The following is a 17237-nucleotide window of genomic DNA, read 5'->3' as shown; positions in this document are numbered from 1 at the left end:
TCAGCTTGGCAGGGCTGTCTGAGGAGGTGTGAGAGCTGGGGAAGGAGCAGAGGATTCTGTGCCACCACAGCTGCTGGAGAAAAGCCATGTGGGTTTGTGAATCAGTGCTGCTGTGAGCTGGGAACAGAGACTCTTGTGCCACTGATGCAGAGATAATTTGTGCTTATTTTGTGGCATAAGTCAGTGCAAGTTGCTGGGAAATTTGTGGGAGAAAATCACGATAGATGTGGAAAAAGTAGTAGACCCAAGTCTTTATCTATTTCAGTGCTTCTTATAGTGGCCAATTTTGAAGTTGCAAAGATGTTTAAAACATTGGAATTGTTCCTGGTAGAAATAAACCAACGAGAAATATCCAAAGATGCATTCACAAAATCTCCTGCTTGGCATTTTGAACACGCTTGTACTGCAGCAAGCATTGAGCCGATCCAATTTCCTCCTAATAGATTTGTTTTCACTTTCCTTAGGAGAACACCCCCCAGGGACAGATGTACTTGGATAGCAAAGATGACAGTACAATTTCTAGACTACAAGAGATGGAGCTGAATCAGACATCTTCACATCAAGCCAGTTTATCTGCAAAGGTGGCAGCCAAACCAGTGAGCAGAAGTTGCAATGAGCTGCGGCTCTTGAAAGAGTATCCTGGAATGGTAGCAAGTCTTGGAGAGCCTCAGGCCCTGTGTGAACAGCCAGAAATAGGGGAGGATGGCTGCATTGCCCTGGGGAAGGACTTCACTCCCGTGCCCATGCAGGGAAGGTAAGAATAAGGACAAACAAAACATTTTTTCTCCAAATCCAAATTATTTTTCATTTCCTTGCAGAGCAGATACGTAGATGGTCATTAAGTCGATATTGTTTCTCCCACCCACATAGAGAACCAGAAGCTTAATGGGACATCAGAGCAGTTGTAATGGCCATGGAGAGGTCGTGGATCACTGGATTTTTAAACTAATCTCAGCTTTAATAGCAACCATGGGCCAATTTCGCTGTGTTTTCAAGATTAGGCAATTGGTTTTTCTTCCCAACCTGGTGTCAGAAAACACCCAGAGATAAAGCAGTTTTCATGTCCCACCCCTTACCTCTCTCAGAAAAATTCACCATAAAACTGTAACCAGAATCTCTACAGCTAAGGCCACAAACACTGCAATGGCACTAATAATGCAACTGTGGCAGCTGACACACCACACAGCAAGTGTTCAAGGAGTGTCTTCCTGCTGTGACACATGCAACATCAGCAATTCTGTAAGTATTTAGAAATACTTTATGGCCCCCAAAATGTTGCAGGTGGCTTTTTGAACATTTCTTGTTCACACTTGCACTTTGTTAAACCCCTTTAGTAGCAGGATGGAGCAAGATTTGCACCAGCAGCAACCAGGGTGGACTTCTGCAGGTAGTTTTGAGAAGTTTTAGGGGTGACTCGATGGAGCCCAAAGTGAGAGAAGTTCTGTACCTAATCCAATCTCCTCCAGAGCACAGGCCTTGAGATGCTCCCTGGGGTTGGATGCATTGGTCAAAGTAGCTTACACTGTAGTGGAGAGGTAGAGTGCCAGCACAATTTCCAGAGCACAGTGCTGGAGACCTTTGTTGCAGGGCTACAAATCACGAAAGAAGAGGATTGATTTCAAGGCAGTTTAATGTTTAAAACAGATTTTTTTTTAACCAATTAAAACTAAATTACATAAAAATACAATTTATTTAATGATGTAATAAAAGTGAATCGGAAGTGTAATGCAGGTCAGAATCCTGGGTCAGCTAGAATTTTTATCCAAAGAACAGTTTTCTTTCTGTTTTTCTCTCTCCTTCCCTCCCTCCCTCCCCATCCTGTGGTTCTCTGTGGTTCATGTCATGTGGAAGGTGCAGTCCTGGGGCTCCCACAGACCTGGCAATGCTGCTCACATCCTGCTCTGCTGAGTGGGCTGAGCTCTGTCCATGCCCCTGCATCTCTCTTCGAAGGGAATGTTCTTACACTGGGAGGAAAGGAGGTTTGGGGTCCTGTGGTAAGTCCCTTGTTCTGGGCAATGGGAACCCAAACAGCAAAAATCTGGATGGTTTTTCCTGTGCCCCTGATTTATTTACTGTGTAAGTGTGGCATATGTGTCTTTAGCAAAACCAGTCAAGGTTTCACAGACACCAGAGTGAAAGTTGGAAATCATTGTAGCTATGCTTTCCAAATATTAAAGAATAATCATATTATCAGCTTCACCACCAAAGCCCCATAAATAAATCCTTTAGAATTTTTTTTGAGATTTTGAGGATTTGTTGTGTTGACTAAGAATTTTACATGGCAGAATCTAGTCTTGTAGAAGTTCTTGAGTTCAACATGTGGAGGGGATGAGTTAATGCCACATTCTGAAAGAGCATGGCACATACAGTGCATATGTGAGGACTGGAGGAAGGCAAGGGAAGGGACAGGAAGGACTGAGTGCACCTGGAGACAAGGATTTTCTTTTGTGATTTCACCTCTGTCTTGCTGCAGCTGTGCTCACCAGTACCATTTACTGCCCTGTTTACTGTCCTGTAACAGGATCAAACCCCACAGCTATATTCTCATGGACCAGCTCTCACCCTTCTGGCTAAACCTCTTCCCGTTGTTTTTCAGTGAGTGATGTGAATTTGTGTCCTGGCGATGCACAACTCGCTGTGACTCTCCGAGCCACAGTTTAGTCACCATGGCCACAGGTGCCAGAGGTGACACACACTAGCTCATGGTGGGACTCACCTTCCTGCACCTTTGCTAAGACTGTTTCCCTGTGGAAAATGTAGTCACTGTGCATGATTCAGGAATAGATGTACAATTAAATAGCCACCTCTGTGCTCCCTTGCAGATAGATGAGTATCTATTCTTCTATGACAATATATTAAGGCTCAGGAAAGGTTCTCTCAAAATTTTTTCTTGTTGATCTTTACCTCTTGCTCCTACAACACTGATTTGTATTTACTTTTTTTTAAAATTTATTTTGCATGGAAATGAGACACATCAGGCTCTTAGCACATAGTGTAACCAATATACATTAAGTGCAGTTAAAATACTGATGTGACCTGTATGAGCCCTCTAGTATGAGCAATTACCCTTAAATCATTGGGACTGCTCAACAGAATGCAGATAAAAACATGGATAAACCTTTGCAGATTCACAAGTTGTTTGATTGGTTTCATTAGAATGAGAATTAGCTTTTCATGTAAATTGTTCTTTTGCTGGCAAACTACTACTGATTAAAAAAAGGAGGGGACCAAATCCTTTATTTTTTTCTTATAAAATGGTTCACTAAACTGGCATGTCTGTATGGTTTGTTTTAATGCATCTGCTTAACTTAAATTACTGAATTATCTTTCACAGATGGGATTCCCAGGTTCTCTAAATTGTTCAAATGTACACTGAGACAAGACTTTCCAAAGAACCTATTTAACAAAATAGGATTTATCTCGGTCTCTAAAATTACCTTTCAGAATGTGTTCTTGAGTTTAGAGGAGACTTTTCCCTAGGGACATAGATGTCCACCCCATTCTGGAATGAACATTTCCATCTGACTGCAGCCCAGTGCTGCAGGTATTTTGTGGTCAGAGCTCATGTTGTCTGGGGCTCTCTGCCTGCCAAAATGCCTTCTCATGCACTTTGCATGCTGAAGAGCAGCACCTTTTGACTCCAGGTTGTGCTGCATTGCCTCAGGCTCTTCTAGCTCTGTGTGAGGAGGTCTGGACCATCCACAGTGGTCACTCCAATGACCTTGTCATTCCAGAGCATCCTTCCCCCAGAAATGAGCCTGTCTGCCTTCCTGTGAGCAGCACACTTCAGCCCACCTTGCTGTGGGAATTGTAGGCATGTGTCTCTGAGGAGGACTGTGTATGTTTACACTGAACTGTGGTGTAGTTTGGTCTATCAGAGATGCAGGTTTTAAAGTACTGAAACATGGCAGTGAAGTCTGGATTTTGATTTTTCATTGATCTCATTTTCCTTGGCCTTTAAACAATGGATTGACCAGGCTCTTTTTCATAAGGCTCTTTTACATGACAGTGACATTTACATTCATGGACATTGCTCCAAGTCACCTTCCTGAGCCCCTTCCCTTGCAGGAAGATTCCACACTGCTTTGAGACACAGGCTACTTCCTCCCATCATGTCTCTGTACTTAGGGGATGTGGACCCCAAAGTGACCCCTTGGTCTCATCAGCATCAGTGCTACTTCCATGGGAAAAACTTAACAGCATGGATTTACAGTGAACCAAACCTGAAATCCTCCTTTGTGAAACACAGGAAGGGGGAGAAGTTAGCTATTTTTGGCTGAGGAGCTCATGTGCATTGAAGGCCATCTATAGAAATGAGATGAATAGTCATTCTTAATCCCATTTGAGCAATTACTTTACCTTACTCCACTGAAGTTATATTTGGATGAATTTGGCCCTGAAATTTGATGGTCATTTAATATGATACTCTTTGGAAGATTTTTCCTTAATTCTTTGTGCCTCATTGAGAAGATGCATCCATGGGATAACAAAAAATAATATAATTTTTTTTGGAATCTACTTGAATTCGTGTTTCATCAAGCAAAACTCTTTCTCTCAGCATTTCTCCTGTCCCTTCATTTCAATTATGTAAAGCTCACTTACTGAAAGTAAAAACAGTCGACCAACTCCAGCTCTTCCTTTGCCCTGGATCTGTGGTCCCAGGATCAGTAGGGAGATTGGTTTGCAGCTAGATCAGTGAGTTAAAATGTCTGTTGAAGTCTCAGTTTGTAGCAATGGAATGGAAAGGCTGCAACTGGATTTCCTGTTAGCTGGAGAAGCTGGGAGATGATAAGCTATTGCATAGCAAAAAGTCAATATCAGAGTGAAGTTATGCCTTTAGCCATGGGTGATTATAAATCTCAATTTTGATTTTTAATTATGTTGATGTATTGCTACTTTGAAAAGACATTTATGAGATTTAGAATTAGATGTCAAGAAGACACTGTTACTGTCTAAATAAGTAAAATTTATGTGACGACTTAAAAGCTTCTTCAGACAGGGGAAAAGACAGGAAAAAACTCTCTCATCACCGATCAAAACACATTTTTTTGTGTGTGTTCTAATACTAGTTCTGATCTTTGGCTATTAGAACAAAGTGGGATCAGCTTCTGTTCAACAGTCAAAAGGGAGAGCTGTCATTTTCACATCAGAATTGCATGTTTGTGTAGAAATCATTCTGTTTTTCATATCAATCACACCAATGCTGGAGAAGAGTCCAGGATAGATGGCTGACTTCACAGCAAACTGCCACCTTCATCCTCCTCATCTGACTGCTGGGGATCTTGCTGCCTGAATGGTGGCACTTCTGCCTGTCTTTCCACGTCTTACCCTCAGGGAATGTTTCTGAGTTTTGAATCCCCATGAGGATCTTTCAATGCTTTGACACCGCAGTGAACAAACGATACTGGAGAACTTTTAAAGTCATGACTTTGCTGATTGACTTGGCTTGGATCATTTGGTTTGCAATACCATCCCTCAAACATTTGGTGCTTACATGGAGGGATGTGGCTGCAGCAGCTTGTCTTGAGCAACCTGTGCAGGGCCATGGGACTGCTGGGATTAGAGCTGCCTGCTGTTGGCCCTACTATATCATGTTACCATTCAAAACCTCAAAAAGTTAAAAGAAGCAATAAGCAGCTCTAGTAAAACTTGAGCTAGAGAGGTAGAAGTGTAACAGAACGACCACATGATGCACAATAGGCAAATACAGAAGTTATTGCAAGGTTTTGCTGCCTCATTCTAATTTGCTGTTCCCCATTTCCTGGGAGAAAGGTATCTTGGAGTGGTAATGGAAGTGGAATTCAAAACCTCAAAAAGTTAAAAGAAGCAATAAGCAGCTCTAGTAAAACTTGAGCTAGAGAGGTAGAAGTGTAACAGAACGACCACATGATGCACAATAGGCAAATACAGAAGTTATTGCAAGGTTTTGCTGCCTCATTCTAATTTGCTGTTCCCCATTTCCTGGGAGAAAGGTATCTTGGAGTGGTAATGGAAGTGGAATTGTGAAGTTATTGCAAGGTTTTGCTGCCTCATTCTAATTTGCTGTTCCCCATTTCCTGGGAGAAAGGCATCTTGGAGTGGTAATGGAAGGAAGGCTTTGTTATGATCTAACTTAAGGAAAGTGTTTTACTTCATTGGAGTAAAAGAGCTGTATTCAGCAGAAGACTGATTTGAACATAGTTTTTACTGTTAAAGAAACACACAGACACAGACCTCACTCGTAATAAGTTTCCCTGTGTTCCAAGTCATTTCATTTCTTTGTTGCTGTGTACTATTCATCCTCTAAGTGCTCATTGCTTATAATTACTCAGAGTATTTGAGATCGGTCATGTACTCCAATTTCTGTTCTGCCACTGACAGACTAAAACCACAGCACACCCTTGTAGACATTCAAATGCTTTTTGAGTCTGACAGAACATTTTGGCAAACAAAAATCCATTATTATTAATTTTTGTTTCTAAGTGCTCTGTTGAAAGAATTAGGAGTAGTAATTAACTGCCTCACACTTTTCCAACTGTCAGACTGAAAACTGAACTCAGCACTCAGTGAAAAATGTGCAGTGTACTAACCTCCAAAGATCAAATATTTCAATTGAGTCCCTGTGACATTGCACAAAACTGTTGAATTTTGCAAGCAGCTGCTCTTTTCCTAATAGATAATAATATGGTTATGTGGGGTTTGTGTCTGTGGGACCTCTTAGGCCAGCTGTGGAAGGATGCCAGGAGCACAGCAGATGCAGATCCTCTTTGGGGCTGGACAGCTGTTTCCTCGTGTAAACCTCTGTTCAAACAGGGGGAGGCTTTTAATGCCAGCAATGGGTTCTTTGCATGATCAGGTCGAAGGGTTAAGCCACCCAGACAGACTTTGCAAAGTGATGTGCTGCACAGGGCCAGTCCCAGCTGAGCAGGGGCATAAAGAGCTGACACGAGGAGTAGTTAGCCACGGAAGATGAAGCAAATAACTCAGACACTCAGTATCTCTCCAGGAAGGTTTTTCATTGCAAGATTGTTCTGTGTGCTTCACGCCTGGCCGATGTGCATATCAGAAGGTGGCAGCTCTGACACACTAAATAATTTACAGAAATCAGAACTTTGCATTAGCAGGTGGTCAAATTCTACTAATGAATAAGATTTCAGTTTTGTCCCAATTTTTCTGCCATGTAGGTGTGCAAAAATTTTATGTGGGGAAGAACAGTTGAGTCTTTGCTGGCAGGAAAATAAAGCCCTGGAAATCCTCAGCTCTTACACGTACTGCCGCGTCGGATGCACACAGGACAACTTGGCAGCTTCTCCTTGGGCCCAGGCTCTGTGCTCGAAGGAGAGAACAGGGCAAAACCTGAAAGTGAACCCAAAAATAGTTGAGAAAGGGAATCATGGAGAGGAATCTGATGTTTGACAGTAAGATTATACTTCTTAAATTTAAGGTCTGAAGCTCAGTGAGCCTGAGGTGGGGCAGGGACCTGTGTTCTCTGCAGAGCACAGGTAAAGAGAGCCCAGGGCAGGAGCAGCTTAGCTTCGTGGTCTGATCAAAAAGGAGGTAATGCTGGTGGGGCTCCCTTAGCCTGAATGTTCTGCAGGAGGTGGATGTACATTCTCCACTCTGCGCTGAGGATAGGAAACACAGACCACCAAACCCTTGGGTAAGTGTATGTCCCCAGACTCCAAGGCACTCTTTATTCCCTCCCTTTTCCTTTTCCAGTGTATTACTTTAAATAATGAAACATCAATTGAAACAGCAGCTGTAACTCAGGTGTTCTATATTCTAAGTAAATTTCTTTTTGACTGGCATTTTTTAATCTCCTCCTCTTCTTCTTCCAGTGACTATTATTTTTTGAAAATATAGGGACTTGAAGGAAGAGGAGAGGAAAGGTTTGCAGCCTTTCCTAATAGTCAGGGTGGTCAGGTGAGAGCTTGGTTAGCTTAGCTCATACTGACTGAGCATTTGACCCAAAAAATTGCCTCAGCCTCTGCCCAGACTGCTGGAAAGCTGCTGCTGAGGGACAGGAAAGGACTCTGAGGCACAGGTGGAAGGAAAAGCATTTGAAAGGAGAGATAGCTACAAAATGCAGAGACAGGAGGATTAGTGGGAAGGATGAATGGAAACACTTCCAGGCACCTAGAGAGGGACATAGGGTGAAGGTGAAATACAGAGAGAGCAGGGTGCAGTGAGTTATGGATTGCAGGAGATAAAAGCAAGTTAAAGCTGTGGTTCTGAGCCAGCCTCTGATGCAATCAGTCCCCAGATCTGATAAAAAAGTCTTAAGCCCACCCGAGCTGCAGTTGAAAGAGTCCCAAACCTTGAAGCCAGCCAGCCTCGTTAGCAGCATTCCCTGCTCACCCCAACACCTCACACAAATGAGCACTTACAGCTTGGGTTTCCAAACAAAATCAAGACATGTTAACGAGATAAAACCACGGAAAGCTATGATTCCTCATAAAGTGAAACAATCCCACCCTGCAAGGGGTACAGAAAGAAACCTTTCCTTCCTTCCTTTTTGTCCTTTTCACAGCTTACCGTTCGGAGCAGATGTTTTAGAACATAGTTCTGCTTGGTGATAGGGATACTTCAGTCTGCCCAAAACTTTTAATATCTCTTGCATTGGAACGAATTAGCACCAGAGTGTTTTGTCCTCTTGTGTTAGAAGCTCTGGAAATCATTCCACAACTGCAGGAAAAATTTCCCGGTTAGCGATGGTCATACATTCGATAGCTGAAGTTCATGTTAAATTGAATGTAGCTGATGGAAAAATAGATTAATGCAGATGGAAGAAATTAGCCAGTGAAGTAAAAAAACCCTAAAAATAAAAACTAGGGTCACAGTCTGTAGTCTGGCAAATCATATGGCTCTTTTAAAAATCTGCTGTTCATAAGGAGCTCAAGTGATTTACTCTCTGAAATACAGCAAAAGCTGATAAATGAGTCACCAAAATGCTTCCAGACAGTGACCAAGCAAGCAATTCTCTGCTTGATAGGGGCTAATGGGTCTGCAGGGGCAGCTGCAATAGTGTCCTGATGGGCCAGCAGCAGCCAGAGCACCCAGAGCTCTGTCCACAGCAGCTTGGAGCTGAGTCAAGGACAGCACCACGAGCTGCAGCCAAGGCTGTCAGGGCTGGGGAGGTTCAGAAGTAATGCACTTGAGTCTGAGATTTGATTTTTACGTTTTTTCCTTTGCACAGTTTTGTGTGGTTTCTTTTGGGCAGGGTGAAATAGAAAACAGATTGGCAATTACAGCCAGGCACAGTTTTCAGAAGTGCAGCTGAAGCTCCTGAGTCAGTGCTGTGTGTGAATTAGCTTCACTCAGAAGCAGCTGTGCTTTGCTCACACTTTCAGAGCTACTCACTTTTCTGTGCTAGCCAGCAAGGGCAGTAGACACAGCCCACCTGCCATTCCCTCCCTGGGACCCTTGAGCAGAGCAGTGAGGTCTCCCTTGCCTGGAGCAGAGCTCTGACCATGGGGGAGTATGAAAACATCTCTCTCAGATGGCCATGCAGGCAGTTTCTTTGAGCTGATATGTCTGGCAGGGCTTTGCACTTGATGTTTGAGGAGGAAGCACTATGCTTTTGAGGAATTTATGGTAAGAAGTCTAATCTTGGATTAATACCTCCTTGAGTAGGGTAAGTAAACATTTCACAGTGACTTTTCCACCCACCCCTGTGGTCTTACACAATTTATTTTCTCTGCTGCTGAGAAAATAAAAAAGTAAAAGGAGTTTCAAATATTCTTTTGTTTCTAATCTTTCTAGAAGAGGTAGAAGCTACTGTACCTCTACAGCCACAGCAGTGACATGTGGCCTGCAATCCTCTTTAGAGTCTATTGACAGCTGGTTCATCATGTAAACCTCTTACAGTGAAAAGCAAGAACCTGAATTTAGTGAATCTGTCTGCTAAAAGGAAGAGTAAACCCACAATGAGGGTAACAAGGAATACCCTTCTGTTTTCTCTGACGTGTCTTTAATTGTGTGAGCTAAAAGAGAAGGGTCATGTAATGTTATATAACTGTCTGTTTTCTCTGTCTTTAATTGTGTGAGCTAAAAGAGAAGGGCTATGTAATATTATATAGCTACACAGTTTTTGCTGCACCATTGGCAGCACATGTCTTCTTTGCCAAGCCACTTTGTCATGGTGCCTCCCAGTGCTTCCCAGTGCAGGCCAACAAAAGCAAATGCTCTACAAAGTGGCACAATGGATTTTATGCGTTTTAGACACTGTTTTTGGCTCACATCTACTTGACACCTTGTAGTATATGCCCCAAAACAAGCTAAGTCAGAACTGTAAGAAGCAGTGATGTTTCAGAGTCAAACTTTTGAACATGGTGTGTGGAAAGCTATTTATTTAACCATAACTAAAATGGCAACAAACACTCATTGTAAACCTCTTTGTGTGGCAGTATTGAAGAGGGTGACGCTGCCAGAAATATTCCAACTTGTCCATTTTGACAGGAGGCAATGTCCTTGGCAGAGAAGAATGATAGATTCTCCTAAGGCTTTGTACCTATGGGTATTGTGCTAATCACGGTCTGGAATCTATAGTTCTGTCAACAGAAGGGAGGCAATGTCCTTGGCAGAGAAGAATAATAGATTCTTCTAAGGCTTTGTACCTATGGGTATTGATAGAGCTCAGCTGATGTTGTTAGACCTGCCATGCTTTCCCTCAGCTGGAAATCTGATGTTTGTGAGACAGAACACACAAGAACTCTACATCAGAAGCATAGGATAGAGGATAGAGAATTCTGAACTCTACATCAGAAGCATAGGATAGAGAATAGAGGATTCTAGTTCTTCATACTTGCTAAACTATATGAACCTGGGAAGACTTAGGTCAGACATGGAATGCTTTGGGACCATCAGAATTAAGTATTGACAGTGGCTTCCTTATGTCAAATGGAATTTATTTACTTGTATGCAATATTAACCATCAAGATCCTGCCCATCTCTTCAGGAACAAGGTCTTCAGGGTGTCATGATCTGCATCACATTTAGTCTGCATTAACCAGAAAGTTGCAAGTGGGAGCAGACTTTGTCCTATTGTGGTTGCAGCATTTGGTTCTTGACCAAAATAAATTAATCTAGAAACTGGAATAGCACTGCAATGCTGAGACTATAACCATACCTCTTGCAATGAAGAAAAAATATTGATGGACTCCATTCTTCTTTACTAGATCAATGCCCTTTTTAAGATTTGTCTATAAGCTTTTGTCTCGAGTTAAAATCTGTTCTTTTAGCTCTGCCATGTGTCATGACATTTTTTCTCTGCAGCCCACGCTTTTCCCTAATGGTACCAGAGGAGATAATTCCTCTTTTGTGTTTCCAATATTCTAATTAATTTTCACATTCCATAGTTTAAAATAGTACAAAATGATTTTTACTCTGTGACGATGTGTAATGAACCTCTGCTGCTCATAAACCCTTTTTGGTTGTTTGTTTTGAAAACATTTCTTTGCAATGGTAACCTAAGTGCCATGACTCAAACATGAGTCCGTTGTTTGGACTTTAAACTGTTATTTTATGTAGAGGAGCACCCATTATTCTGTGTTGGTTCTTGAGGTGCAGAAGGGTTGTGTCTACATTAGCTTTGAGTGTCTGATTATGACATTTTAGTGTCTCTTTTTTACTTTTTTCCCTTCACTTTGTTTATTGCTCTGCTGTCTAGAGTATCCACTTATTTTTTTCCTTTGCCTTTCCTGTTTGTCAGAATATCCTTATGTTTTCCTGCTATGCCACACTCTGTGGGTAATTCCTTTTTGCAGTGTGTCCATGCAGCCTGTATTAAAAAGACATTTGTTGATGCAGTGACCGTCAACAACAGCTTCTGGAGTTGTTTTATTGAAAAAAATATATGAGAGCAGCTGTGCTTTGTTGGTACTTTATCTTACGTTTCAGGCTTCTCTTATGTGGAGGTGCTGTAACCATTTTTGATCCAGTTGACTTGATAATCAAATAGCTGCGTAAGTGTCTGGTCCAACATGTGAGAAATGACAAGATTTGCTTTTTCAGTTAAAATACTGGGGGTTTAAGTCCTGCTAAGAATGCTAACAAGTGTTTCTGATTGAAAAATTAATAGATTATTCAGCCACTGTATCTGCTTGAAGAATCAAAACACTTGGAAATTTCTCCTGCCTTAGCTGTGCTCCACAGCATCTCTGCTGGGACCGAAGCTGCTGCCATGGGCAGCCAGGTCAGCATGGCTTTCCCCTTTGCTGCAGGTAATCCCTTGCTGAAGAACTTTCTTTTTAAGTCAGGGGCACTGACACTTTCCCTTTTCTGTTTTCTTTTTGTGTGTGAGAACAGAATGAAGTGTTATTTATGTAACCTCATTTCTGGATGGCAGAAATTTTCCTGTGTATGTGAAGAGTTATTGTACACACGGTTACTGAGCAGAATCTTATCTGGGTTTTTTTATGATTAATGTCCAGGATTTATTTAGGTTTGGTATGTGCTGATTTGTAGAACACACATAGGAAATATTATGGCATTTATTCCGAAGAATATGCTATTTCAGGAGAAACATGAAAGGAAATCACCTCTGTGTGTTGCTCCATTCTGTACAGTGTCTGAGGGAAAAGAGTCTGACACTGGTGACTGGGAGGGAGGAAGTGCTGCCAAGAAATATGATGTGCAGTTCAATGATGTTGCTGGAACAGAGCCATCTGCTATGTAGGAAAAGGAATTTTCTTCTGAATCCTGAGACACATGATTTTGGTTTTTTTTGGCTTTTCAGTGCACAGGAGTATGTTCTCACATGGAGAAGGATTACAGCTTAAATCAGGAAGAAGGGAAACTGAAATGGCAATATTCTTCTTTGATTTTGTGATCAGTTTCCCCATGTGAGGGGAGACTTGCTGAATATAATTTGCATGCTACTCTGCACGAGGCAATAAAATTCTCCGAGTTTCTTTGGAATGCATTATTTATAATCCTTGGTGTTTGGGTTGGTTTGTTTGGTTGGCTGTTGAGTTCTTTCCTCTTTCATTTTTCTTTGAGAATTTCAATTGCATGTGCTTATGGACTCAGATATCATGTCTCAAATTTGCCTCCTATCAAAAGTGTATGTTTAAATCTGCTCGTTAACACAGATTAGTTAGGTCCTTCTCTGACATTGTCGCCTTGAGCTACCTATAGATACCTAAGGCCTTTCAAAGCAGGAAAAGATGTGTAGTAGCAAACCAGAACCCAATGATATGGAATGAGTTTCCTGAGGCTTGTGAACTCCGTGTTGATATGTTACAGTGATCTCAGTGAAGGACTATTGCAGAGAAAAGCACCATCTTTGTAAGATAAAACTGCATTTATTCTTGAATGGTTTCATTGAATATTCTTCAAATGTAAGAGAAAATATTGTATTATTATTAGCTGTCTTTTTATTCTGTTTGGTTTTGTTAATTTGTTCCTCTAGGATTTTCAGTGCTTTAAAATTTTTGTCTCTGATATGACTCAAGGTAAAATGCAATGACAAATGATGTGGAATTACTCTGTTTGGAAGTTACTCGTTAGGAAGTTATGAGGAAGTCATGTTTGGATGGACTTGTTGGCAGATTTTTTTGTATACCTAGTCAACACTGACTGATTGTCTCACCACCATGTATGAAAGTGTTCCCTCAGCTGGGAAATGGTCAGGGAACTTGTTTTAATAGTGTTTCCTTCTCTTGTATCATTCTTAAATTCAGCTAGTCCGTAAGTAAATCTTCATACTTCAGCAAATGTTCTCACAAACTGTTGAGACTACATTACATCACTGTAATGCTTGAAGAATAACCTTCTCTAGAGATGATCACATCACCCAGTTGTTTCTCAGACCTATCCTTTTTGTATTTCCATCCTCCAAGTGCCCCACATTGCGTCTTTAAGAGAGTTTGATCAGATATAAAGTCGAATCATTAAGGTGTGACCACTTTCTTAATGTTTGAGCTTCTTCAAATTGCCTCATAGACTAGGAAAAAAGTGTGATGCCCTTTATTTGTCATAAATTCAGTTAGCACCAGATCTGGTTAAGCTAAAAGCCCTTTGTGAATGCCAAGGGAACATGCTGGCATTTAAAAGCCAAGCCTGCAGAATATGCTAAAGCATTACCAGTGCAGCCATGCTTTGAGGGATGATGATGAATTGCTTGCCTACAGCAGACTCATTTTCTGTTAGCCCTGCAGCATTTACAGATAATGCCTCTTAACAGGTTATCTGTGTAATCCATAGAGAATCTGGCATTTTGGAATTTGGACACTACCCACACTGGCTGCTGCTGCCTTTTTCAAATTTGCAGCTTGCTGGCAGTCACTAACAGCTAAACTCTTTTGGCAGCACCTGCTCCTAAAATGTATTTTCTCCTTCAGACTGCAGTTTTCCATGTGGTCTCCTGTAGCTTTCCAATTTCCTTTGCTGAAGCAGAAAATGTAGAAGAGGAAACAACAGATATGCCTTTCGGTGCAACTTTTCACTCCTTCAAATGGTAGGTTTTTTTACTTGCCCCATCACTGTGGCCCTGCTGGGTAGTCATGAAGACCTAGGCTGGTGTGTGTCCTGTTCCCATCCTGTCCCTGCTCCTCACTGGGTGCTGTGGGACAGGCCCTGGTGGGGAAGGTCATGGCCCTGCCAGACCCACGTACACCCTCTGCTCCTGCATCCCTCCCACGAGGCAGCCAGACCTCGTGGGGACCTGCCATGGGAGAGGAAAATGTGTGAAGAACAGCTTAGTCCTCTCAGGTGGAGTCAGAGGAGCTTCAGGGCAGCTGAAGAGTTAAATCCTTTCTTTTAGCTTCACTGCAGTGAGGTCCTGGTCTGTTAACCAATTCCTGAAGACTTCTCGATGCAGATCTTCCCTGACAGATACAAAGACTTGAGGAAAATGAGCTATCAAGTCATGGAGATATCTGGAAATTTCTTTTTTTACCCTACAAAGTCTGACTTGATTTAAAAAAGGAACCACAGGAAGCGCTTTCTTTTCCAAGCTATTTCTGAATTTAAAATTGCCCTTGCAGAACACGTTCACTCTCCAAATCCAGCAGAAGTGAATGAAGCAATCCTATCCTGTGTGCCCTGTTTAAAGAACCATTTTCATCTTGGCTAAGCTCAGCACACATTTCACTACGTCTTTCTTAAGCATGTTCTTTAATTGCCTGGGGTCTTGGCATGGCATACACTCCTCAGTTTGGAATCATAGAATCTTTTAGGTTGGAAAAGACTCTTAAGATCATCAAGTCCAACTGTTAACCCAGCACTGCCAAGTCCACCACTAAACCTTGGCCCTAAGTGCCACATCTACACTTCTTTTAAATACCTCCAGTGGTGGTGACACAACACTTCCCTGGGCAGCCTGTTCCAATGCATGACAACCTTTTCTGTGAAGAAAGTTTTCCAAATATCCAATCTAAGCCTCCCCTGGAGCAACTTGAGGCCCTTTCCTCTTGTCCTGTCCTTTGCTACCTGGGAGAAGAGCCCAAGCCCCACCTCACTACAACCAACTTTCAGGTCTTTGTAGAGAGAGATAAGGTCTCCCCTCAGCCTCCTTTTCTCCAAGCTGAACAACCCCAGTTCCCTCAGCTGCTCTTCATAAGACTTGTGCTCTGGACCCTTCACCAGCTTATTTTCTCTTGTTTGTACACACTCCAGCACCTCGATGTCTTTCAGGATGAGAGCTGCCAGTTGGCTGTAGAGTGTCTTGCTGCCAGGCAGTGCCAGCCCCACAGTCCTCTGGGGGATCCTGCACAGTCCTGTCTAATAGAAAATTATCAAAGCCAAAGGGAAGATGTGTCTGTATTAAGTAATGCTTTCACTGCTAAATTTTTCTGACATCTTAATGGTGCATGCTTTTAAAGGGGCTGGAGGTTATCTGCTGATTTAGGTGAAGCTGCACAAAGCAGCCATCAGAAAACCTCTGGAGCCTGTTTAGAGCTGTGAGCTCTGGAGCCTTTGTCTGTTCCCCCGAGTCTGACTGTATCAGTTGACCATACTTCATTTGAGATGGGTAGTCAGAGCAGTTTCTCCACGGTGTGCGACCACTGAGGAGCAACATCACAGAGAGTTGTGTCTCTGTGGGCACATATAGGTCATAATGTTGATGGAATTATGCACACACTGCTTAGCACGCAGTAAATGTTTGAGCCAAATGCTGTGATGTTGGTTAGTACAGTTTGTAACTGCTCTCCAAAACTGGACTTTATAAGAAACTGGCAAATATCAAATCAGGGGGAAGAATGTGCTTCGAGTGCAGTCAACAGCTAGTGTGGGGATTTCTTTGTGTGCTTGTTTGGGTTTGTTGTTCTTTTAAAATCTCTGGTTTTCAGTTCATTTGTGCATTATGGTAGTTTACAGTTATGAAAAGAGTAACTAGTTCAGTACATGTATCAGTGTTCTCTATTCAGGGAAGAAGATGCTTCTGAAATTAGACTTTAACCTATAAGGATGTAGAAATGATAAATGAAAGTCATACCATTGTGAGTAGTCTCCTGCATGATTAATTACCTCTCCTGTTCTTACTCTGAACTTATTCTCTTTTAGGAAACTTTGCTTAAATTGTTATTGCATTTATTATAAACTCTTGGCTCAATGGTATTCCTGAACTTTTGTTTAAGAGGCAACCTCAGAATTTTAATGGTTTTAGTGATTACTAATTCAGGGAAGCATGCTAACAGTTTTTTCCCCTGAAGAGATTCTGCTTTTAATTTTTTATATAGTGAAAGTTTTAGTAAGTTTTGTTCAAAACTGTGGATGTTTTTGTATAATCCTTATGCTTCCATTTGCCTCTTCTTCAGTTCTGACCAAATCTTTTCTGTGGAAGTGAGAATTATTGCTTTCTGTTGTCATAGAAATAGCTCTTCCTGATAGCTGTGTGCCCGACGTAGCATACAGCAGATGAGGCATTATATTAGCTGATATTTAAAATGTATGCTTTTTATAGGGAGTGAAAGCTTATTGCATTGTGTGGCATGATTAATCTTTTCAATACAAGGCTAAATCATAGGTTCCAGTCAGACACAGTGATTATTTTAAGTGTCATCCTAACTAGGATGAGTGTCATCTTTTTCTTTCTCAGGTTCCTGTAGGGTGTTTATTCCTTTTGGTGTCCTTGGCTGTAGTGCATTTGGGATTGAAAGGTTGCTTATGGCTGAACATCAGTGCCCACCACAAAGTCTTCCTTTAACTCCTGTTAACACATTAGGAAATGCCTGAATATATGCTCAGAGGGCAGGTTTGGTGCTCAATGGCAGGAGTTGAGTTCTCTCTTTGCACTTCATCCAAAATCCCCTGAA

The 17237-nt window shown here is 41.8% G+C and overlaps 1 protein-coding gene across 1 annotated transcript in view; it reads left to right on the top strand.

The window, feature by feature from the left end:
- Positions 1-485: 485 nt before the first annotated feature.
- The window catches only part of OCA2 (oculocutaneous albinism II), a gene marked incomplete at its 3' end in the record, with an annotated part of 87373 nt that continues 70621 nt past the window's right edge, over positions 486-17237 (top strand). Inside the window, exon 1 of the mRNA XM_009084916.1 lies at positions 486-754. Coding sequence (XP_009083164.1) covers positions 486-754 — 269 coding nt within the window. The remainder of the gene's footprint in view (positions 755-17237) is intronic.

This window comes from Acanthisitta chloris, unplaced genomic scaffold (genome assembly GCF_000695815.1).
Source record: "Acanthisitta chloris isolate BGI_N310 unplaced genomic scaffold, ASM69581v1 scaffold13101, whole genome shotgun sequence".
In the NCBI taxonomy this organism is placed as follows: Eukaryota; Metazoa; Chordata; class Aves; order Passeriformes; family Acanthisittidae; genus Acanthisitta; species Acanthisitta chloris.
This window is presented reverse-complemented; position numbering and strand designations above follow the sequence as displayed.